Source organism: Muscardinus avellanarius (assembly GCF_963383645.1).
Source record: "Muscardinus avellanarius genome assembly, chromosome: 6".
NCBI classification, from domain to species: Eukaryota; Metazoa; Chordata; class Mammalia; order Rodentia; family Gliridae; genus Muscardinus; species Muscardinus avellanarius.
In genome coordinates, this window is record NC_137791.1 from 25164052 (window position 1) to 25189325 (window position 25274).

Here is a 25274-nt window from a genome sequence, read left to right on the forward strand (position 1 = left end):
TTTACGTGTGATTAAAATAAATGTTAAGAATTCTTAAAGAGAAGTGCCACCTAAAACTATTGTTGAGGTTGTGTTTAGGTCATGATTTTTAAACAGGAGAATGTTTACTTCCACTAAATTACTAAGGGTTTGCTTGGCAGTTTATGATTTTTAAATTCTTGTTGGTGTCATGTCATTCTTAAAATAAGTATCTATGAGCCTGAAGTGGTGGCGCATGCTTGTAATCCCCGCGCTTGGGAGGCTGAGACAGGAGGATTGCACAGGTTCGAAGCCAGCCTCAGCTACTTAGTGAGGCTCTCGGCAACTTAGTGAGACCCTGTTTCCAAATAAAGTATAAAATAGGTCTGGGAGTATAGCCAGGAGGTAGAAAAGCCCTGGGTTCCACCCCCAGTACCACCAAACAAAGAAAAAAATATATAAAATAGGTCTGGGAGTGTGGCCCAGAGGTAGAAAGCCCCTGGGTTCCATCTCTAATACCACAAAAAAAGTATGTATGGAATATTTGTGCCAGTTATTCTTGTAGACATTGATCACTCTTTCAAAGTTGAAGAACTGCTTGTGTGTGTGTGTGTGTGTGTGTGTGTGTGTGTGTGTGTGTTACTGGGATTGAACCAGAGGGCATTCTGTCTTTGAGCCACACCCCTTTGCCCCCCTCACCCCCTATTTTGAAACAGCACTCCGTATGTTGCCGAGAGTCTTACTAAGTTGCCGAGTCTGGTCCTGAACCTGTGATCCTCCTGTCTCAGTCTCCCTAGTCCTGGGATTGCGGGTGTGCCACCATGGCAGGCTGAAGAATTGCTTTGGGTGAGCTTTTGTTTCTGTGAAGCAGGTGTTAAGTAAAGCATGTTCTTTTTCAACAGGGCGAAGCTGAAGAGGATGTGGAGGAGCCTTCTGAAGAGAAGAGGTAAGGAAAAGTGGGAGCCAGTGGGTGCTAGTTAAATTCCCCTGCCCCCTCTGATGTTCTCCGAGGTCTCGACTGTGTCTGTGCTTATGTGTTTAATGTTATCTGCGATGTGCCTTTCCATTTGGCTTTTGTGGCATCTGTCCTGTCCGACGGGCGGTGCAGTACAGAGGAAAGGTCTGCCCTTGCCACGCCAGCTGCACTTTTCCCAGGACGTGCTCAGTCCCTCCTCTGTTCACAAACATCTAGTGAGGTCAGCACGTGCTGGGAGAGGAGCAGACATCGATCAAGACCTATATTGGGCGTAGCGAGGCTTCAGGCATTATGTAAATAAAATAATTATGTTCATGATAAGAATTTGCGTTCTTATTGTAGAGAGACAGGGTGGTCAGGCAAGGCCCCTCTTGGGAGGTGACGTTCCAGCTGGGGGAAGTAGGGCGCCAAGCCAAGGGAGAGTGCTGGGGACAGCAGGAGGCAGGCCAGAGGTTGTTGGAAGAGCTGGCTGCATGGCCTTTGGGGAAGTCGGTGCTGGCTCGTAGAATAGAGAGAAGAGTGGGGTCTTAGGTGCCACAGTAAGGAGTGTGGGTTTTATTTTTATTTGTGTCATGATTTCTTTTTTTCTTTCTTTCTTTTTTTTTTTTTTGGTGGTACTGGGGGTGGAACTCAGAGGCTTTCTACCTCCAATCTATACTCCCAGACATATTTTATATTTTATTTGGAAACAGGGTCTCACTAAGTTGCTGAGAGCCTCACTAAGTAGCTGAGGCTGGCTTCGAACCTGTGCCATCCTCCTGTCTCAGCCTCCCAAGCGCCGGGATTACAAGCGTGCGCCACCACGTCCGGCCCGTGTCATGATTTCTTATAAGGCTTTAAATTGGGAACTAGCAAATAAGAAATGTTCATTATGTCTTAAAGAGAATACTTAGGTTATGAGGCAGTCTTGGTCAGTTGGCACAGTGGGACTGTGGTCTGCTCTGGGTCTGAGGATAACTTTCACAGGACAAGTTTCCAGATCCCTGTCCATTCTCCTAAAGCTGGTATGTCTGAGGTTGCAAGCTATGCCTTTCTACCTCTGCTTTCCCAATCTCATTGCTCAACGTTCTAAAATAAAAGTGTATCTGTCCCTCACCCAGCTCTGGTCCTGCTGCCTGGTTTCTCTTGGGTAAACAAGAAGACAGTCTGAAGTATTGGCGTTGGTTAGGAAAAAGTGTGATTAGCTCTGCTTAGATGACCTTATGAGAGTTTTCAGATCTTTTGAACAAAATTGAAGGAGGACTCAAATTTGCAGCTGATAGATCATTAGAAAGGTTTAGTCAAAATCAGTTTGATCCTATTTTTACCATCTTTTTTTTTTGTTGGCACTGAGCACTGAAAAACTTGATCACATAAATAGATGTGAATGGACATACTTTTGCTATAGTAATGGCCCTATATATTCACTAAACTTCCTCAGCATCTTATCTAAAACCTACACAGAGATCTATCATTAAATGCAACTTTTTTTTTTTTTTTGGTACTGGGGATGGAACCTAGGGGCATTCAAGAGCTACACCCCCCAGCCCTGTTTTTTATTCTTTATTTTGAAACAGGGTTTCATTGAGTTGCAAAGAACTAAGTAGTTGAGGCTGGCCTTGATTCCTGTCTAGTAGTTGATTCCTGTCTCTGGAATGCTGGGATTACAAGTGTGTTCCACCAAGCCTGCCCACTTCCCAGCCCTCAGCCCTTTTTAAAATTTAATTTAAATTTGTGTGTGTCTGTTACTGGGTATTGAACTCAGGGGCACTCTACTTCTGAGCTATACCCCCAGCCCTGTTTTATTTTTGGTTTTGAAATAGGACCTTGCTAAATTATTGCGTGCTGGCTGTAAACCCAGAATCATTCTGTCTCAGTCTTCCAAGAGTTTTAATTTTATTTTTGAGACAGTATTTCTCTTAAGTTTCCCAGGCTGGCCTCAAACTTGCTAGCCTTGTGCCTCAGTGCCATGTCTGTCTGGGCATAGAAATATTAAGTTAAAATTCCGTGGGGTAAGCCAGGTGAGGTGGCACACGCTTGTAATCTCAGCATTCAGGAGGCTGAGACTGGAGGATCGCGGTTTGTGGACCGTCTCAGCTACTTAGTGAGGCTCTCCGTAACTTAGTGAGACCCTGTTTCAAAATAAAGAATAAAAAATAGGGCAGCGGGTGTAGCTCTGAGGTTGAATGCCCCTGGGTTCCATCTCCACACCTGCCAAAAAAAAAAAAAAATTATTTGGGGTAAGTGGTGGAAATTAATTCATGGAGGCAAAGGAGCGATATAAAATCTCCAAGTATAAAGATCCTCTTCGTGTATTTATTAAATGGATAATGGTGGGTCACATTGTAATGTATTTAGATTCTGTCAAATATATTTTAAAAGTGATTGTGAATTTTATTAAAATATTAGTATGGTATGACAGAGACAGTCCTTTTTAGCTCTATGAGAGCCCAAGTGCGGGATGCTGGTGGTAGTTCAGGGTGGGGCGGTGGGATTGTGATGGAGAAAAATGCACAAGATTCGTTTCTGGGGTGGGGTACGGAGTGTGGGGAGAGGGAAGTCACGGAGGGCTCTGGACTTGGGCTCCAGTTGGGAGCTGATGATGGCTGTGACGGCAAAGGGTTTAGTCAGAGGAAGAGCAGCAACTCCGCCTGGTTGTCTTCTAGGAGTCTCAGACACGGCAGGACTCCGGGTGGAGATGGCAGGTAGGCGCAGACACCTGAGCCGGAGCTGGGGAGGCCTGGCCTGCATATCCTGGTGTGGGTGTGATCGCAGTTCGGGCCAGCCTCAGCTACTTAGTGAGGCCCTCTGCAACTTTTCGGGAGGTAGAGACCGCGGTTCGCGGACAGCCTCAGCTACTTAGGCTCTCTGCAACTCAGTGAGATCCGGTTTCAAAATAAAGAATAAAAAATAGGGCTGGGGGTAGAGCTCGGAGGTTGAATGCCGCTGAGTTCCATCCCTAGACCTGCAAAAAAAAAAAAAAATAAATAAATAAAAAAAATAAAATAAAAATAAAGAATAAAGCTGGGCATGGTGGCGCACGCTTGTAATCCCTGCGCTTGGGAAGCTGAGACAGGAGGGTCGCACAGGTTCGAAGCCAGCCTCAGCTACTTAGTGAGGCTTTCAGCAACTTAGTGAGACCCTGTTTCCAAATAAAATATAAAATAGGTCTGGGAGTATAGCCCCGGAGGTAGAAAGCCTCTGGGTTCCACCCCCAGTACCACCAAAAAAAAAAAAAAAAAAACCAAAAAACGAATAAAAAGTAGGGTAGGGGGTGTTTCTTGGAGATCGAATGCCCCTGGGTTCCATCTTCAGACCCGCAAAACAAACAAACAAAACTCTTGTGCTTTAGAACAAATGGATGTTAATAGGAAAGTTACAGAGACTATATAAAGTTCTTGCATATCCTTCACCCAGGTTACCCTCTTGTTAATGTCATACATGAGGTCCAACATGGGTACGTTACTGAAGTACATCCCACGCTTTTGGGATTTCAGTAGTGTTCCCCTGATGTCCTATTTGGTACAAGCCACAAAGTAGAGTTAAGCTTTACCTTCATGGATCATTTGAAGTCTTTCAGCTGAATGTGGTGGCGCACGCTTGTAATCCCCGCGCTTGGGAGGCTGAGATAGAAGGATCACACGTTCATGGCCAGTCTCAGCAACTTAGTGAGACCGTGTTTCAGAACAAAACATGAAATAGGGCTGGAGGTATAGCTCAGAGTTAGAATGCCCCTGGGTCCAGCCGGGCGTGGTGGCACACGCTTGTAATCCCCGCACTTGGGAGGCTGAGACAGGAGGATCGCGCAGGTTCGAAGCCAGCCTCAGCTGGCTTAAGAGACCCTGTTTCCAATTAAAATATAAAATAGGTCTGGGAGTATAGTCCGGAGGTAGAAGGCCCCTGGTTCCATCCCCAGTACCACCAAAAAAAAAAAAAAAAAAAAAAATGCCCCTGTGTTCATTCCCCTGCACCACACACACAAAAAAAAGTTTTTTTTTTTTTTTTTTTTTCCCATATGGGAGATTTGTCTAGTCTCTTATTTGGACAATCACTTATTTCTATCCTGTAGCCCCGTGGATGTTTGTACTTTGGTTTATAACTCCACAGGTGGCGCGCCTGCGGCTGGGATCTTGGAGTGGTCCACCTGCGTGTGTGCCTTGGTCCTTCTCGGGCCCCACCCTGGTCCAGCTTTTCCAGTCCTGTGTCTCATTAGGTTCATGGTTGATGGTTTGCCAGACTCCGTTGTTTGAAATGACCTTGCAGGTTCTGAGATGTTCTGGTCACGTGTGTGTAAAATGTCCCTGGGTTTTTTGGTCGTACTAGGGTGTGAACATAGGGGCATTCTATCTCTGAGCGCTATCCTTAGCTTTATTTTTATTTTTGTGTTTTGAAACAGGGTCTTGCTTGGTTGCTGAGGTCTCATGACATTGCTGAGGCAGTCCTTGAACCTGCAGTCCTGTCTCAGCCTCTCAAGTACTAGGATTACAGTTGTGTGCTACCATGCCCAGCTTATTGATACTTTTGGAAGTCAAGTTATGAAGTAAAATTCAGCTGCATATGAATACAGATTATTTGAAATTTTTGTGTATGGAAGATTTGTCTGTTTTATTTATACATTCAGTCATTTTTTTATATTAGCATGGACTTGTATTTACTTTGGGCTATAATCCTATACTAGGTTTGCCCAGCTATTTTAATGTCATTTATTCTTAATATTATTTATAAAGTTATTATTATCTTCTTGCACCTTTTTAAATTTTTTTGTGGTTTTACTTTTTAAAATACATTTATTTTTAAAATTCATTTTATTTTATTCATTTTGTTCATATTTATTCATATTTTATTCATTTTATTTTATTTCTTTTTCTTTTTTTTTGTGGTACTAGGGCTTTTCTACCTCCGGGCTATACTCCCAGACCTATTTTATACTTTATTTGGAAACAGGGTCTCATTAAGTTGCTGAGAGCCTCACTAAGTAGCTGAGGCTGGCTTTGAACCCATGTGATCCTCCTGTCTCAGCCTCCCAAGCGTGGGGATTATAAGCGTGCACCACCACGCCCAACTTTTTGTGTGGCTTTAATTTTAAGGACTACCCCACAATGCCAACCTTTAGTGTGACTTGAAGTCACTAATTGGAGCCACCATTTACCGATAAAATAACTACATCGTCCTGCAAGAACTCATAGAGGGAGCTACTGCTAACTAGGAACTAGAGAAATAAATCTGTGTGTCCCCTCAAAGTAGAATCTAGAGAGTGAAGAAGTATCTTAGTTTCACCCCCAGATCTTCCCAAGTAGGGCCAATGGGGCCAGACGCAGACCCGCGAGGTCGGGGCGGAGGCTTCTCGGGCAGAGCAGTGTGCCTGGCGCCTCACAGGCAGCCTGCGGAAGCTCCCAGGGTGCCAGGCCCACTCAAGAGTTCCTTCATATTATCTTGACTCCATCTTCTGCGGATGCTCTGTAATTGTGTTTGGTTGACAGCCAGGAAAGCACTATGTAGAAAGCTTCCCTCTCTCCCCTCCGTGCCCCTTTCCTCCTGGGTGTTCTCAGATATCAACGGTAATCTGTTCCTTTGCTGAGAAACTGAGATTACTGTTGGGGATTCAGTGATGAGAACAAATGAGAGCTAACTGCAGCTCCTGCTGGAACCCACAGGCTCTAGGAAGCTCCTCCTTTTGGAGGGGGGGTCAGTATTTTTTATAATATGTGAAGTTTCAATATTGGAAAAGTGTGAATAGTATATCATTTCAGCTTTGGTAATGGTTATAGAAATCACAAATACTGGCCTGGCACAGTATCGGTGGAAGCCTTTTTTTGTTTTTGCTGGTGCTGGGGATAGAACCCTGGGCCTTACGCATGCTAGGCAAGTTCTCACCCCACAGGCTCTTGTTTGTTTTTAAAAAATGACCCTTTATCTGATTAGGAATAGCAGCAAAATATATTCTCCTGAAACACTTTAAGGGCAGTTAAAGGCCATATGAAATGACTCCATGGCCCGCTCAGCGGCTTGCTGAGAGATGTAATTGAGACAAAAAGGACTTCATCTTGAGGGAAGCTTCCTTTTGACAGGAAGGTGCTCTGTGCCCCCACAGGGAGTGGACCGCTTTCCACCTGTCTTTGCCTTTAGAAATCGAAGATCCTCACTTTTTGATAGAATCTCAGACTTGTTAACTTAAGCGTGGCTCTCTAAGGTTCCGCTGTGGACTGTCTTCCAATCCCGCTCTGCCTTGTCCTGGAGCCATCTCATCTTTGCTGTTGCCTGTCTGACTGTGTCTGTCTGTGTCTGTCTCTCCCTCTCCCCCCTCTTTTCTTCCCTCCCCCTTCCTTCCTTCTCTCCTTTCTCTCTCCCTCTTTTCCTTCCTCTTGTGCTGGGGATTAGGCCAAGGCTTTGTGCATACTAAGCACGTGCTCTACCGCTGAGCTATATTACCAGTCCTTGCTTGTACTGATGGCCCACTCCATCCATCCATCCATCCATCCATCCATCCATCCATCCATCCATCATCCATCCATCCATCCATCCATCCATCATCCGCCTAATGTTGGACATGGATTATACCTGATCAGCTGCCCACTGAGAGCTCCCTGCCGCTTTCAGGTGTTTCAGAATGAATGTGTCTTGAACTGAGCTCTTGGCCTCCTTCCTCCCAGCACAGCTCTCTTGGTGAGCGGTGGCCCTGCCCCTGGCGCCCTCCATAGCCCCACGCCAGCCCCGTAGTCAGAAGGTGGGGCTGGTCTTCTCATGGTTCCCCGCTTCCGCTGTGTAGCCACCCCAGCCAGTTCTCCACATTACCAACCTGGTGACATATCGAAACCATATGCTTCCTTTTCAAGTCAGCCTTTGTGGACCACATTACCTGTAGATAAAGTACAGACTCCTGAGCACGGCACGGAAGTTTCTTTCTGACTGAGGTCCTGTTTGTCTCTTCTGCCTTCATCCCCCTATTCCCACTCCCCATAGTTACAGGGCATGTGTGCACTCTTGGCACTTACTCTCTCAGTGTCTGTCTGTCTGTCTGTCTGTCTCTGCCACAGCACTTTTCCTTCCCCTGGCTTCCTCCTGTTCTGTTGCACAGAGCCCAAGCACTTGCCTGAGCACAGGGCATTTACTTCTCCCTTTGGAAACTGCCTTTCTCTGATGCCCCGGGTCCTGTCTCGGCCTCCTTCAGCCGATGTCCTCCCAGCTCTAGACTTAGTAACTAACACCTAGGGGAAGACTGCTAAGCGCCAGAATGAAGCCCATGCTATCAAAGTCTTTTGGCTCGATGACTTGTTAGGGTCACGTGTTCTCCAAATCCAAGACGGAAGACCCTATTTGTGTTGAAACTCTAGCAGTTGGATTAGGATTACAGTTGTGGCTTTTTAATTGAGCCATTGCAGTGGTGAGTTCTTAAAGAGAATGGGTGTTAGCTCCTTTCATATGTAGCCCTGTGATCCCTTCTCCAGGATCGTGTGGGCCCTGAGAGGTTTGCAGAATGAATGTATTTAATAATGCAGCGCAGGAACAATGTAATGTGAATTTTCTTTGACTGTAATCAATCTCATAATTTAGATTTTCTCTTTAATACAGTACAGGCTTTTAAGGAGGGTTTCATAGTATGTAATAAAATTGTTTTCCAGGCACAACAACCTTTTTCCTTTTTTTTTTTTTTTTTGGTGGTACTGGGGTTCCTGGAAGCCCTTCTACCTCCGGGCTACACTCCCAGACCTATTTTTACATTTTTATTTGGAAACAGGGTCTCCTAAGCCAGCGCGTGTGGCTGGCTTTGAACCTGCGCGATCCTCCTGTCTCTGCCTCCCAAGCGCGGGGATTACAAGCGTGTGCCACCACGCCCGGCATTAATTTTTTAAAAAAATTTGGGTTGTAAAATATTTTGCAAAGCTTTATACATATACTTATTTATATAACTATTTTGTCTTCATTTGAAGTAAATTAGAGAGACATGCATTAGAATCCTTTCATTGAAAGATTTGGCTGATCTAGGTATGTCTTTTTACAGTGGTTAGGTTTGTTTTTATTTTTGTCTTTATATTGAAATGGATTTTTTTTTTTTTTTGTGTGGGTTTGAGGATGGAACCCAGGGGCATTTCGCCTCCGAGATAAACCCCCTGCCCTATTTTTTTTTTATTCTTTATTTTGAAATCAGGTCTCACTGAGTTGCAGAGGGCCTCACTAATTAGCTGAGGCTGTCCACGAACTGCGATCCTCCAGTCTCAGCCTCTTGAATTCTGGGATTACAAGCATGCGCCACCATGCCCAGCTTGAAATGGATATTTAAACCTTGAGTAATTCCTTATCAGATTCTTTTTTTTTTTTGGTACTGGAAATGGAACCCAGGGGCATTCTACCTTTGAGCTATACCCTCAGCCCTATTATTTTTTTTTATTATTATTTATTTTAAAACAGGGTCTCACTGAGTTGCAAAGGGCCTTACTAAGTAGCTGAGGCTGGCCGTGAACCGTCATGCTCCTGTCTCAGCCTCCCAAATGCTGGGATTATAAGTGTGCGCCACCAGTCTGGCTAGATACTTGTTTTTAATCCTTTAAAACTTTTGAAGGATTAGTCTGGAATAAAAATCCACAAAATGCTTTGTTACTGTTAGCACTCCTAAACAAATGTAATTGCAGTCTGGACAGGCTGGATTCTACACATAGATTGGTGACTCAAGTTCCAGCCAGAACCTATGATATTCCTTGCTTTGGACTGGGGATTGTACTAGAGATTGAATTTAGGGGCAGGCTCCCTCTGAACCACACCCCCAGCCCTATTTTATTTTGAAACAGGGTCTCTCTCAGTCATCAAACCTGCCTCAAACCTGCAATCTTCCTGTCTCAGCCTCCTAAGTACTGGGATTGCCCTGCTAGGGGGAATTTTCTGTAGATGTAGATTATCTTAAGACTGAAAGGCACACAGTCATCCTGCATGCTACTCTGTGGCTGTACTGATGATTTATTGTCCATGTCACCGTCTTTAGCTGCATAACAACTTCATGGAGCCTATTCAATCAGATGTGTATTCTGAGGAAGGAGCGAGGCAGATTCAGCGCCCAGCAGCAGCTCATGAAGTCCAGTGTTTGTGCAGGGCCCTGGAGAAGCTTATTTCAGACAAGTGTGAGGGCACCACAGTACGCAAGAGAGAACCGTGTGTGTAGCCATTGGGGACCCAGCTTACATTTCTTGCAGAAAGCTCATAGCTAGACAGGGATGAGCTGACATTGGGGTCATTATTGGCTTTTATTGCAGTGGGTACCGTCCTTTGTGTACCAGTATTGGGAATGGCCTAGGAAGATTTGAGAAAGCTCTGATTATTAATATATTTCAAAAATAATTGTGTCAAAATGGCGGCAGACCTGGAGAGAGAAAGGCTTGGCTTTGGTCAGGAAGCAAATGGCTATTGAAACTTAGATTGACTTAGCTAAATGTAACTAGCAAGTCAATAGGAGAGGAGAACTAGGCCTTTCTCTATCTGAAGACAGATCTACATGATTAGATAAGCTAGCTAAAATGGTAGGAGGGGTTGACATTCATGAAAGGAGACACCTTGCCACACCTTGCTGGGGGAGGTACCTTACAGGGACATTCACTATGTCAGAATTGCATAAACAAGATGGAGGTCATGGGTATAAAAAGGTCTAGTCCACGTGTGATCCCTTTGGTGTATTCATTCGAGTCACCTCTCCGTGCCACTCTGGCATGGGGCTGTATTTCTATCTTTCTAATAAACTTCTTTAAACCTTCAGCAACTGTCTAAGCTATGTATATTTATCCTTAGCTCAGGACAAGAACTTGTGGGTTTTTTTTTTTCTGTTTTTGGTTGTTTTGGGTTTTGTTGTGGTTTGAGGGAAAGTGTGTCCGGGACCCTAACAGGGGTCCCCGGGAACAGTTTCCCCACACCATATTCTCCCAAACCGTATCACTTTGGCTTGCTTTTTATTAGTCTTGTGGTGGGTCCCTGAGAAATGAAGGTTCTTTGAGATGTGTCCTGACCTAGCAGTAGCATTACTGGCTAGTTCTGTAAAGGGGTTGTAGGTTTTTTTTATTTTTTATTTTTATGAGGCTTCTTATTGCTGGAGGTAGCCATGCAGCTTGGGATTTCAACATTCATAGAACAAATACAATTTCCCAAGGCAGTATTCTCTGTCTAGGAACACCAATAATATTAAGATAATGGGGTCTCCAGGGAGCTTGTTACTTATTTTAAATGAATTGTCATCAAATTATTAGTTTGTTGTTGGAGTCTTCCACATGTGAAATATGACTCCAGGGTAGAAGTGGCCCTGCCCCCAGTGCAACAGAAGAATGTTGTCACTTTACAAATAATTGCTCTGGTAGTCTAGACGGACCCTTGCACATGTTGTAGTGCTCCATTAATATGTTTTTAGAAACCGTTGCTTCAGGATTGCCATTGCAACCAATTTGTAAATGATACCAGGAAAAGTCCTGTTTGCGTATTATAGTTCTGCTTGATGCTTTTCCAAAATAGTGGTGATAGCATTTTAAAAAGTCTGCTATGAGCTTGATTATTTCTTGAGATTACAATGTTGATTGAGAATTTTTAAACCTTTAGAACACCTTCTTGTTTGTTCCTCTTTATTCTTCTACAGAGGATGGCCATAGTCACTTCCTGGCATTGTCTTTTCTGATGCACATAGACCTGTCCTGGTTTGAGAAACAGGTTTTTGGCTGTACTCCCCGCCCCCCTCTAGACTCCGTTGTTTTTGCCCAATTTGTGTAAGTATTTAATTCCGAAAGACATGGCTCTGAATGACACATGGGCAAAACTGTAGGCTTCTAAAGAGGAAATGTAGATACTTAAAAGAATGGAAATTTGTCACTGCGTTTTTCTGTCTCCTCACTTAAGAAAGGTAGATTTTCAGGGGGTGCTGAGTAATTTTTTTTTTCCTTAAAAAGGAAGAGGTAAACCAAATAAATTTGGGAATCTTTGGACTAAAGTTCTCCTTAGGAAAAAAGACTTAGACCCTTGATGTTTCCAGAGACACCCACTGCTACGCTGCAGGGTAGCTTCCAGAGGTTGGCTTTGCGAACGCAGTCGTGTGTGTGACCTCCCAAGTGTACCATGGTTAAAATGCAGAGTCGATTGGTCAGATCCGCACTGTGCCTTGGACAGCATTTACTTTAGGGGACAGTGTTGACTTCAGGGCCATACTACTTTGTGGATGTGGGTTTAGCTGCCGCTAGGTTATTTATAGCAAGTGAGGTTCAGTTTGAATCACAGTCCAAACAGCCTTCCAGTTGATGTTAGGACAGATGTATGCAGCATGAATTTTTTATATATATATATTTTTTGCTGTCTGGGGATGGAACCCACAGGCATTTGACCTCCGAGCTACACCCCCTGCCCTATTTTTGTTTTATTCTTTATTTTGAAACAGGGTCTTGTGCCAGTATGGGGAATGTCCTAGGAAGATTTGGGAAAGCTCTGATTATTAATATATTTCAAAAGAAAATAATTGGTATATTTCAAAATAGTTGTGCCAAAATGGAGGCAGACATGGATAAAGAAAGGACTTGGTTTGGGCCTAACAACAGGCAGCTATTCCAGTGTAAATCAACCTAGCTCAAAGTACTTAACAAGTCAATAGAGGAGAGCTAGGGCTTCCTCTTTCTAAAGACAGATCTACATGATCTAAGGGGGATGGGGCAGGGTTTGGCCTTGCCCTCCATGAAAGGAGACACCTCACCCCACCTTGCTAGGGGAGGTACCTTACAGGGGACAGGGACATTCACGTCAGAGTCACGCGAACAAGATGGAGGTCATGGGTATAAAAAGTCTGGTCCATGTGTAAGCCCTTTGGGAGTCATCCCCTCATGCCATCTTGGCATGGGGCTGTATTTCTATCTTTCTAATAAACTTCTTTAAATCTTCAGCAGCTGTCCAAGCGATGAATACTTATTCTTAGCTTAGGACAAGAATCCACGGTTTTTCTGTTTGTGTGTGTGGTGGTGGTGGGGGAATTACTTCTCCCCACGCACACACACCACGCACATTTCCTCCCCCGCAACATATCTCACTAAATTGCGATGGCCTCACTAAGTACCTGAGGCTGAGAACCGCGATCCTCCAGTCTCCGCTTTCTGAATGCCGGGATTACATGTGTGCGCCACCACGCCCAGCACGTATAGCACGAGTTTTTGATGAAGTAATTCTCCTGGGATCATGATTAATCTTTATCTCTTCAAATGAAGCCATGTTAAATCCACTTAATCCATTAAAATTGGATTCAAGTAATTACCCTGGTATTATACTTTATAGGTTATAAAGTACTTCCACATACGTTATCCTTAAATAAGCAGGTGGATATGTGGCATTATTCATTTTATAGGTGACAAAATAAGCTGATAAATGTAAGACAGTTTATTTAAGGCTGTAGAGCTATGAGAGGGCAGGAGAGGGATGTGATCCTGGGTGTATTCTAGACTTACTTGTCTACCTTGGTCTTGTATGTACAGTGAAGTTGGTTGCGAAGCCATTTTCCCAATTAGATGTGCTGACAGTCAGCTCTCCATGGAAGCCACAGAGTCTAAGACTGATGAGTGGAAGCAAGTGCATCTTTTTTTAGACCCCAGTATTAGATGGCTCCTAGCAAACCCCTGGAAAAACAAAAAAGAGCATGGCTCTAGTGAGATCGACTCAGAGTTGGGTCTTCAGTAATATTTTACTGTGTGCCAGATCACTTCTTTAGTTCTTTGCTGGTTCTAAGTATTGATTATCCATAGGCTTCTGCTCCCTCCTTTCAGAATGACCGGCACAGTCTTAGTGTGGGCTCTTAGGGCACCAGTACTTCGTGGAACCCTGTGCTGGGAGCTGCTTTGAGCCCTGGCTGAGCTGTGCTGTTGGCTGGCTTTGCTTTGTGCTTATTTGCAAGTAACAGAAAACCCTGACTCAATCAGCTCCAACAATGGCGAGGCATTCTGTCCTCTGAGGAGCGGGGGCAGGGCGGCTCTGGGTTGGTTTGCTCAGCAGGTAGGTGTGGGCTCCACCTGGTTCTCTACCTGTTTGTTTTGTGGTGCTCAGTGGACCGTCCAGCTCCCCCATGCTGCTGCAGGCCTTGTCCAGAAGGGCAGGTTCTGCAACTCAACTTGTGCCTCCTCTTCAGCAGCGCCCTTCTGCAGACCCCATTGCATCTCCCAGGCCAAAAACAGGTCTCTGTGCACCTTGACTCTCGCTGGCCGGGGCGGGGCTGCTGTGCAGTGGGGTTTAGCCCCAGGGAGTCCGGGTCACTGACCGTGCCCGGACTTTGGCTGAGGGAAAGGGGAGGGCAGTAGGGAGCCTGCAGCCACTCGAGCCTACAGCCTGAGTCACCCCGCGAGTGTGGGTCTAGGGCAGCGCCTCTCCCAAATGTGGTCCATGGTCCTGCGGACTCAGCATCACCTGGGAACTTGTCTGACAGGCGAGTTCTCAAACCCCACCCAGGCCTCCTGAGTCAGAAGTGCCAGGGGAGGGGCCCAGCCTCTGTGTTAACCTGCCCCGAGGTGATTCTGATGCAAGTCCCATTTTTCAGTCTTAGGTAAAGCATGTAAGGAATCACATTTTCAAATAGACTTTTGTGGAAGCTTGACTCCAGAGAGGCAGAGTTGGTCTAGTAGTGAGCCGCGGGCTGGGCAGGGGCGGGTGGCTTTTCAGCTCTGCTCACCTTTGCTGGTGAGGTGGGTGTCCAACCTAACAGGTATCAGGTTGCATGGGCTGGCTGTGGGGGTAGGGTGGGTTCTGCGCTGAGCTTTGCTGTCCACGCTGGGGTCCCGGGTGCCGCCCACCTGCTAGTCAGGTAGTTTTGGCCCTCACAGGGCAGCATCCAGGGTTCTTTGGGGGAGAATTAATATTCATTCTCATTTTCTCTATTTACACATCTTTTTTGTGGTACTGAGGATGGAACCCAGGGGCCTTCTACCTCTGAGCTACACCCCCAGCCCTATTCTATTTTTTACTTTGAAACAGGCTCTCACTAGGTTGTAGAGGACTTCTCAAAGTTGTTGAGGCTGGCCTTGAACCTGGGACCCTCCTGTCTTACAGATAGACCCCACCAGTCACCACGCCCTGCTGAGCCCTTCTTTATGAGGGAAGGGTGTGAGGTCTGATAACAGCGGGGCTCAGTTGTGGGCTGGAGTGCCGTGTGTGGTGGGCCTGCGCCTGGCCGGGCTGAGTGTGTGTGTGAGTGAGAGTGAGTGTGTGGGGGATTGTTTGGGCGTGAGGAGAACGGTATTAATTACTTAAGTGAAAAATGAAAGAAGTGTTCTAAAAAAAGAGAAGCTGGTGTGGGTGGAAGCTAGGCGGGACCCGCCCACGCTCAGGGGACTTCCAGGCTGCCCAGCCCCTGCCAGGTGGTTGGGGGTGGTCACCTCCCCAGGGGCAGGGTGGGCCCCCAGGAGGTAGTTGGGAGCTGTAAAGAAGTAATAAAATTGGGACTCGGCCTATCTTGTGTGGCTCACACACAGGGGAGAGGGGACTCCCCAAGTAAACCACAGACTGGGGATTCCCTGCGGCTTTTTTTGTGGTGCAGTGGGAACATTTGGCAGCTGAGTGGGCTGGATAGTAAAGAAAGAGGAAGAAAACCCAAGTTCAAGTGTGATGTGTCAGTGTCCCAGGGATGACATAAAGAGGACCACACACTGGGTGTTCAGGATTACAGAAATGGATCCCCTCCTGGACTGGCGGCCTGAGGGGGGACCCTTCCCTGCCTCTCCCAAGCTGCTGTTGGCTGCTGGCTGCCTGAGGGCTCATTGGCTGTGACTGTCACTGACCTCCTTCTCCCGCCTCGTGTGATTGACCATCTCCCTGTGAGTGGCCATAGGCTTCCCATGGTCATCTTGAAAGGACTCCAGTTTCATTAGGGTGCATCCTACTTCTGTGTGGCCTCATCTTAACCATTGATGTCTGTTCCAGTAAGCTCACACTCCGAGGTATCTGTTCAACATGTCATTTTTTTTGGTAGGAGGTATACCACACAGTTTTGTCCACAGTAAGACCCACTCCTGAGAGTTCTGAGTGTCCCCTCACCTGCGTGTCTTCCCCTGACTCCACAGCTCCTAGGCTTCAAAGGGCCAGGCTGGAGAAGCTTCCTCTCTCAGAGCCCACCACAGCTTTGCATGGTCTGAGCTCCAGCCGCATCACCAGCCAGCCCCCTGATTTTTTTTTTTCCAACTCATTGGATGTACCAGTATTGGGAATGGCCTAGGAAGATTTGAGAAAGCTCTGATTATTATATTTCAAAAATTGGGGAAAGGACTTGGTTTCTGCCAAAAAAGCAGGCAACTATTCCAATGTAAATTAACCTAGCTAAAGGTAATTAGCAAGTCCACAGGAGAGGGGAACTAGGACTTCCTCATTCTCATTCTAAAGACAGGTTGACATAATAATTGGATAATCTACCTAGGTTGGGAGGAGGGGGTGGGCCTTTGACCATGACCTTCATGAAAAGAGACCTAGGGGGGAAAGTACACCTTGGCGGGAAAGTAAGGGGAGGTACCTTACAGGGACCTTTACTGTGTCAGAATTACGTGAACAAGATGGAGGCTGTCGTGTATAAAAAGTCTGTTCTGTGTTTTGTATCTTGGTGCATTTGTTCGAACCACCCCCTCATGTTACCCTTGGGTACATGAGGCTGTAACTATCTTCTGTATTTCTATCTTCTTAATAAACTTCTTTAAATCTTCAGCAAGAGTCTGGGCTATTGATATTTATCCTTCGCTCAGGACAAGAGCCTGCGTCTTTTTATCTTTTTGTGTTTTTTTTGGGGAGGGAATTATTTCTTCTCCCCAAACCGTAACATTGAACCTGGCCTTTTTTCCCCCCCAGTGCTAGGGATTACTTTTAAGTTATACCCCAGCCCTATTTTTTATTCTTTATTTTACTTATTTATTTATTTTTGTTGTACTGGGGGTGGAACCCAGGGGCTTTCTACCTTTGGGCTATACTCCTAGACCTATTTTGTACTTTATTTGGAAGCAGGGTCTAAGTTGCTGAGAGCCTCACTAAGTAGCTGAGGCTGGCTTCAAACCTGTGTGACCCTCTTGTCTCAGCCTCCCAAGAGCTGGGATTACAAGTGTGCACTACCACATCTGGTTTTTATTCTTTATTTTTGAAACAGTCTCACAAAGTTGCAGAGGGCCTCACTGAGTAGCTGAGGCTGGCATGAAAACTGTGATCCTCCTGTCTCAGCCTCCCAAGTACTGGGATTACAAGAGTGCACCACCACGCCTGGCTCAGAACCTGGCCTTTTGGTCAGATAGATTTTATGTCTTCTAAATTTTTTGTATTTGAGCATCTGTAGAACATATTCTGGGAAAATTCTTTGTTTGCATAGAATTGTAAGGGCTGAGGACAAGGATATTTTCCTTTGTGTGCGTGTGTTTTCTTGTGGGAAATTAGTAGGAAGATGTAAGTATAGGAAGCTTAATAAGCAAATAGGCCAAGCCATGAAATCAAACCATGTTCCTCTGATTAGAACTCAGCGAAATACAACCACGGCATGGTGGTCAGGCTGAGTGTGCTGTGGTGTTTGTCTGGAGCTGGCTGCGTTACCAGCTTATCTCAGCCAGCGAGTACTTGCGGGTGGATTCACAGGAAGATCCATGTGGGCCATTCCCTGGTTTGGCAGGAGAATCCTCTTGTTTCCTGGAAATGCTGGAATCAGGGAGATGAGTCTCTTTATGCTTCGGGCACTTTAACTACAATTATCCCAGTGCATAATAATGCTGCGTAAGGAATAGCTGCTGTTGTGAATTTAAATACTTATCCTGTAAGTCTGCGTTCAGGTGGATAAATGTCACGTCCAAATTGCCTGTTAGTTGGACTTTCATGTCACTTAATTAGCAGATTCGTGTTTGGGGAAAATCTGATCTGTGATCTTGAAATTGGTTACGGTTGGTGTAATTCCTGGGTAATTAGGCGCTTCGCAGTGGAGACTCTCATTAGAGGCCGAGGGCAATTTGAGGGTGTACTGTGAGAGTGAAATGGAGAAAGCCTGACTCTCTGTTCCTTCATCGTTTCATCTATTTAACCTGGCTTGTAAAATTAGGCTTCATTTTAATTTGAAAGTATGTCTAGGTAGCTGGGAAGGGGTTTCATTAATTCACCCTGTTTGGGCCGTAGTTAAGGGAGAAAGTATCCCTAATTGCCTACTTGGGCAAATTTAAAGAAATCCTGGACACGCCAAGGGCCCATTAAAGTTGTGTTGCTTCTTATTGGAAACCAAAATTCTAGACTTAAAGCTGAGCCTGAGACTCAAACAAAAGCACAGCAGAAACAAAACCCGGTTCAGAACTGTATCTGTATATTGCGTCTGAGGAGTTAAGAAATATATTTGTGGCATGGGAATTTGGGTTTATGCCTGCGTAGGTATCCAGTAGCCAGTGTCTTGCTGAGTTTAAGGTCCTTTTGTCACTTAAATGCACACTATTTACATATTTACATGGCCTTTTTTAATGCACTGAGGATTGAACCTAGAGGTATTCTACCTCTGCACTACACCACCAGCCCTATTTTTCAATGTTTATTTTGAAATGGAGTCTCCCTAGGTCATTAATAGTCTCACTACCTGCTGAGCCTATCCTCCACCCTGTGATTCTCCTGTCTCAGCCTCCCAAGTACTGGGATTACAAGCCTGTGCCTCCATGCCTGCCTTACATTGCCTTTTTATTTTGGACCAGAGATAAAACGAGAAACTGGAGAAGAAATGAGGGGTGTGTGTGTGTGTGTGTGTGTGTGTGTGTGTGTGTGTGTGTTTTATGGTACTGGGGTGGAACCCAGGGGCTTTTTTACTTCCGGGCTATACTCCCAGACTGATTTTGTATTTTATTTGGAAACAGGGTCTCACTAAGTTGCTGAGAGCCTCACCAAGTAGCTGAGGCTGGCTTCGAACCTGTGCGATCCTCCTGTCTCAGTCTCCCAAGCGCTGGGATTACAAGAGTGAGCCACCACACCCAGCCAAATGAGGTGTTCTAAGAGACCTCAACATCTCTAATAAGGGAAGAGAAAGGAAGTGGAATAGGGAATTTGTAGAGAAAAAGAAGAAAAAACCATGTTTGGAGAATTTGGGTTTAGGATTTATTTTTTCCACACATACCCTTTAGGAATTTTGAACAGGTAGGTGGTGATTATAGGTGTTATTCATATGAAATTAAGTCACCAGTCTTTTGTATTATTGTTTTCGCAATGATTTATATCAGTTTTTTATCACTGTAATCATTCATGTGGTGAATAAAAATTATTTTTAATTAAGGCTGTTTAGGGACAGCTTTAAATATCTTTTTTTTTTTTTTTTTTTTTTTGCGGAATCCAGGGGCATTCTACCTCCAAGCTACACCCCCAGCTCTAGTTTTTCTTCTTTATTTTGAAAGTGGATCTCACTGAGTTGTGGAGGGCTGCACTAAGTAGCTGAGGCTGTCCACAAACCGTGATCCTTTGGTCTCAGCCTCCTAAATGCTGGGATTACAAGCGTGCGTCACCATGCCTGGCTAGCTTTAAATATCTTGCCACAGTAATAATTTTATTCCAATTTGTATAATTGTTGTTTTACATTACAACATTTACTACGTTATTGTGTATTAAAAGCCCTTTATATATGTTTTGTGTGTGGGGATGGGGGACACTGGGGATTGAACCCAGGGGCATTCTACCTCTGAGCTGTGTCTCCAGTCCTATTTTTTAATTTTGAAACAGGGTCTCAGTAAGTTGTGGAGAGCTTCGCTAAGTTACTGAGCCTGGCCAGGAGGAACCTGGGATACTCCTGTCTCTGCCCCCCAAGTACTGGGATTACAGGTGTTGTGTTCGCTGCTGTGCCAGGTTTCTGTATACCTTTAATATAGTTCATCTAAGCATCTCTGGATTCCTTTTTAGTGGAACTTTTGTAGAGTGTGGTTATATATATATATATTTTTTAAAATTACTGTTTTTGGTGCTGAAGATTGAACCCAGAGCTCTTTCTTGCTAAACATGTGCTATACCACTGGGCCTACACCCAGCTGCTGCTATTATTATTATTATTATTATTATTATTATTATTATTATTATTATTATTGCTATACTGGAGATTGAACTGAGCGTTTCTTTACACTGAAGCTATATTTCCTGTTCCCTGTTTTTGTGTGGTACTGAGGATTGAATCCAGGGATACTCTACCACTGAGCTCTACCCTGAGCCCCTTTTATTTATTTTTTATTTTGAAGCAGGGTCTCATGAAGTTTCCAAGCCTGTCCTTGAATTTGCAGTCCTCCTGTCTCGGCCTCCCAAATACTGGAATTATAGCCATGTGCCACTTCACCTGGTTCTCTTGCCTTTTTTCTTTTTAAGATTTAACATTATTATAGCTTTCTTTTAACAATGTGTGATTAGCACTCAGCACGTTATTTATACTACAATATGGAAATCTGGTAAGGAGACAGTATATTTCTTGAAAGTAAATTAAATATTTATTTATTTACTTATTTTGTGGTACTGAGGGTGGAACCCAGGGGCCTTCTACCTCTCTGCTACACTCCTAGACTTATATTTTCTTTGGAAACAGGGTCTAAGTTTCTGAGAGCCTCACTAAGTACCTGAGGCTAGCTTCGAACTGTGCGATTCCCGTCTCAGATTCCCAAGTACTGGGGTTACAAGCGTGCGCCACTACACCTGGCTAAATTAAATATTTAGGTTTTAAAATGGATGCTGTAGCTGGGTGTGGTGGCGCACACTTGTAATCCCCGCACTTGGGAGGCAGAGACAGGAGGATCACGCAGGTTCAAAGCCAGCCGCGCGCGCTGGCTTAGGAGACCCTATTTCCAAATAAAAAATGTAAAAAATAGGTCTGGGAGTGTAGCCCGGAGGTAGAAGGGCTTCCAAGAACCCCAGTACCACCAAAAAAAAAAAAAAAAAAAAAAAAAGGATGCCGTAGCCCTCAAAACTGAAGTCTGAGCTGGCCTTTGGCGAGGAGGCTAGGAAGAACTGGCACCTTGAGCATCTTCGTGTCTGAAAGGTTGAACATAGAGTTAGGGAGTTTAGGAGGGAGGTAAAAACACCAACCAGGTTATCAGAGACCGCTGCTTTATTAAGACCCAACCTGGCACCCTCAGGGGAGTCAGCGGCCGTGGGGAAAGGGACCAATGGGCCACGCGTCTGGAGAATTGCGCATAGACCTAATTGGCTGGCTGAGGCACCAATGTTTTATAGGCATGCCAATTCTTTTGCGACATCTGTAGTCTCGTGATCTTAAGTATGTCTCGCGGCACCTGAAGTCTCGTGAGATCTCTGCTTCTGGCTTCTGGGGTTCAGTCTCCTGTTCCTGCTACGAGATCATGTGGGGGAGGGGAGGGACCGGGCTTATCAGTGCCTCTGTCCCCAGAATTGCCAGCCGGGCTGCTCCTGTGTCCTCTCAGAGGGACCACAAACTGCCTTGTCCAGCCAAGTACAAAAGCTGAATCTGCCCCTTTCCACAGTTTGAACTTTTTATTATAATGAGCAGATAGTTGTAACTCCCCAAAATTTATTTTGAAATTAAAATGTTGAGCAGTGGCATGGTGGCGCACACTTGTAATCCCAGCATTTGGGAGGCTGAGTCAGGAGGATCATGGTAGAATGCTTCTGGGTGCCATTCCCAGTACTGCAAAAACAAAAACAAACAAACAAAAACCTAAATGTACTTAGTTAAACTAAAAGTTAATATTTATTTACTTATTTTTGGTATTGGGAATTAAACCCAGAGGCATATAAACCCAAGTTTATATCTTATTTGGAAACAATCTCACTAGGTTCCTGATAGCTTCATTAAGTTGTGGAGGCTGGCTTTGAACCTACAATTCTGATGTCTCAGCCTCCCAAGTACTGGGATTACAAGCATGTACCCTATGCCTGGTTCAAAAGTTAACATTTAAAATGTAAGCATTTGGCGGGCGTGGTGGCGCACGTTTGTAATCTCTGCATTTGGGAGGCTGAGACTGGAGGATCACGGTTCGCGGACAGCCTCAGCTACTTAGTGAAGCCTTCTACAACTCAGTGAGACCCTGTTTCAAAATAAAGAATAAAAAATTGGGTAGGGGGTGTAGCTCGGAGGTCAAATGCCCCTGGGTTCCATCTCCAGACCTGCAAAAATAAATAAATAAATAAATAAATAAATAAAATGTAAGTATTTATTTATTTATTTATTTATTTATTTATTTATTGTGGTCCTGGGGATTGAACCCAGGGGCATTCTACTTATGAGCTACACCTTCAGCCATATTTTTTATTCTTTATTTTGAAACAGGGTCTCACTGAGTGGCAAAGGGCCTTACTAAGTAGATGAGGCTGTCCTCCTGTCTCAGCCTCCCAAATGCTGGGATCACAAGTGTGCGCCACCACACCCGGCTTTAAAATGTAAACATTTGAAACTAGGTTTTAGGGTTTTCCATGTCATTGCTAATTTACCACATTTTTTTGGCATGAAGCACATTGCCGTGTATTCTCTGTTGATTCTTAGAACCTGGTAAAGCAGGTCACATATGGAAAAACGGTAGTAATGAGTACAATTCTGGGTGCAGAGGACTAACGTTTGTCAAGCAATGAACATTTCTGGTTGTTTTATAAGTGTCAGCTTATTTAACTCATAGAGCCTCCCAAGAGAAATCTCTCTGTCAGGGTGGCCACTGGGACTCAGACGTGGGTGCTCTGTTCTCTCCTCTGGAGCCTCAGCCTTGGGCGCCTCTCAGGGTTTCAGTTTCTCCATAGCTCAGAGGTCTTAGACCCGAGACTCAGTCCGGGTTTCGACCACCAGATTTTGCTTCTCAAGTTTGCAGGCATGATGTCAGTAGAAATGGTCTGAACATGGTCACTTGCTCCGTTTCTCTCTCCCCATCCTAAGAGGAGAACAAGAAAAGCATGGCAGGATATTGTAACTTAATTACATGTATTACAAATGCTTACTCATATAAACTTGGAAAATGCAGTGTCAAGTCATAGGAACTATGACCTTAAAATTACTTACAAGGCTTCTTTAAAAACAAACAAACACAAGCCAGGCAAGGTGGTGCACACTTGTAATACTGGCACTTGGGAGGCTGAGACAGGAATATCACGGGTTCACAGCCAGCCTCAGCTACTTAGGCCCTCTGCAACTTGTGTGACTCTGTTTCAAAATAAAGGGCTGATGGCGTAGCTCAGAAATAGAATGCCCCTGGGTTCAATCGCTAGTACCACAAACAAACAAAACCACACACACGTAAACATTCACACACAATTTAGCTCCAGGGCCATGATGGCTGGGCATGGTGGTGCACACTTGCAATCCCAGTGCTTGGGAGGCTGAGACAGGAAGATCACTGGCCTCAGCAACTTAGGGAGACTCAACAACCTACTGAGACCCTGTTTCAAACTAAAAGATTAAAAAAAAAAAATGACTAGGAGTGTAGCTTAGAGGTAGAATGCCCCTGGGTTCAATCCCCAGTACCAAAAAAAGAAAAGAAAAGAAAAATGCCCATGATATATATGGTGATTTCTGTAACAGGTGGATGTTTGTAGGTTTATAGGCACTATAATTAAAAGCATACCACTCGGATGTTTTTCTCTTTAGTTCATCTTCAATTAAAAGATAGAAGGATTTTTTGGGAAATTTTTAGTTTAGGTATCCAAATTGTTACATCTTATAAATTAGTAAAGTTTTAATTAGATTTATTAGAGGTATTCTGAATTCTTACAATATTATAAATAGACCCTTGAGCCGGGCGTGGTGGCGCACGCTTGTAATCCCAGCATTCGGGAGGCTGAGACCAGAGGATTGCGGTTCACAGACTGCCTCAGCTACTTAGTGAGGCCCTCTGCAACTCAGTGAGACCCAGTTTCAAAATACAGAATAAAATTTAGGGCAGGGGTGTGGCTGGGAAGTTGAATTCCCCTGGGTTCCATCCCCAGACCTGCCCCCCCCAAAAAAAATTATAAATAGACCCAAAACTTATAAATATATTTACAAATAGACCCCAAACTTATTTATAAGTAGACCCCAAAAAAGTTAAAATCTTGAGTCTCCCTATAGTATCTCAAATCTGTCATATTGGACTTGGAGAAAACAAATATTCTGATGTAATCAGTGATTGGGAGACAATATAGAGGTCCGGGGTCTGTAGCTCAGGGGTGAAACACTTGCTTAGTGTGTGTAAGGCCCTGGGTACTATCCCTAGCATATCACAAATGAAAAAAAAAATGTAATTAATAGTATGAATTAGCATTTTGCAGTTACTAGGAAGCTCCCAAAGCATACTGGTTATGCTTGGCTATAACAGCAGTCTCTGCTCTCCAGGAATGCATATAGTTTTAAAAGAAAGAACACAAGACTTTGGCCACACCTAAAGTAAGGTGTGTATATGAGCGTTGGGGACAGAAGCCCCACGGAGGCAGGGGCCATAGCCTTTCATGAACCAGCCCCCTCTGTGCTGTTCAGTGGGTGGTCATGAGGACTTTGGGGACAGTTTTCCTCACCTCTAGAGGATACTGGTGAGGATTCCAGATGGCGTGGTTGAGCTTCTCTGCCACCTTTCTGGACCCTCTCCTCTGGGGCTCCTGGTCATGCAAGTCACCTGAGAGAAACGGTCGTATTGACCTCGTTACGCTCTCTGTTGCTTGAAGCTGAAAGCATCCCGTCTTACCTGTATTTTAGGTACTGTTCCTCTCCCTGGCTAAGACAAACCTCTCAGAAACCTGCGATTAACCCAGCCTGACACTTTTGCCCTCTAGACTTGACCACTGAGAGGGTTGTCTTGATTAAAGTAGGCTTTATTTTTTTATTAATTTTTTGATGGTACTGGGGGATTTAACCCAGGAACATTCTACCTCTGAGCTACACCCCCAGCTCTATTTTTTTTTTTTTTTTTTTTTGTAGTACTGAGAGTGGAACCCAGGGGCTTTCTACCTCCGGGCTATACTCCCAGACCTATTTTGTGTTTTATTTGGAAACAGGGTCTCACTAAATTGCTGAGAGCCTCACTAAGTAGCTGAGGCTGGCTTCGAACCTGTGCGATCCACCTGTCTCAGCCTTCCAAGCGCAGGGATTACAAGCGTGCGCCACCACGCCTGGCTCCCGCCCTATTTTTTATTCTTTATTTTGAAACAGGGTCTCACTAAGTTACAGAGGGGTTTGTTTGGAAACAGCATTTCTCTGGATTGCGGAGTCTTGCTATGTTGCCGAGGCTATCCTTGATCCTGCAATCTTCCTGTTTCAGCAAGCATGGAAATTCCAGGCTTATGCCATCACACCTGCCAATTTTTTCTTTTTTATAACAAAAAAAGAAAAATGGAAAGATTTGTATAATGAACACCCAGATGTGTATCTCCTACGTTCACCTTCTATCAGCATCCTTAAAACTCCTGTATACTGTTGGTGGGACTGCTAACTAGTATA

At 44.7% G+C, this 25274-nt stretch overlaps 1 protein-coding gene across 4 annotated transcripts in view; it reads left to right on the forward strand.

Annotated features, from left to right (window-relative positions):
- Positions 1-25274, forward strand: part of TMEM131L (transmembrane 131 like) — a gene marked incomplete at both ends in the record, with an annotated part of 190820 nt that overhangs the window by 8389 nt on the left and 157157 nt on the right. For all 4 annotated transcript variants that reach the window (XM_080697376.1, XM_080697378.1, XM_080697377.1 and 1 more), the window contains one exon: positions 861-904. In XM_080697376.1, the coding sequence (XP_080553502.1) occupies positions 861-904 (44 nt within the window). The remainder of the gene's footprint in view (positions 1-860; positions 905-25274) is intronic.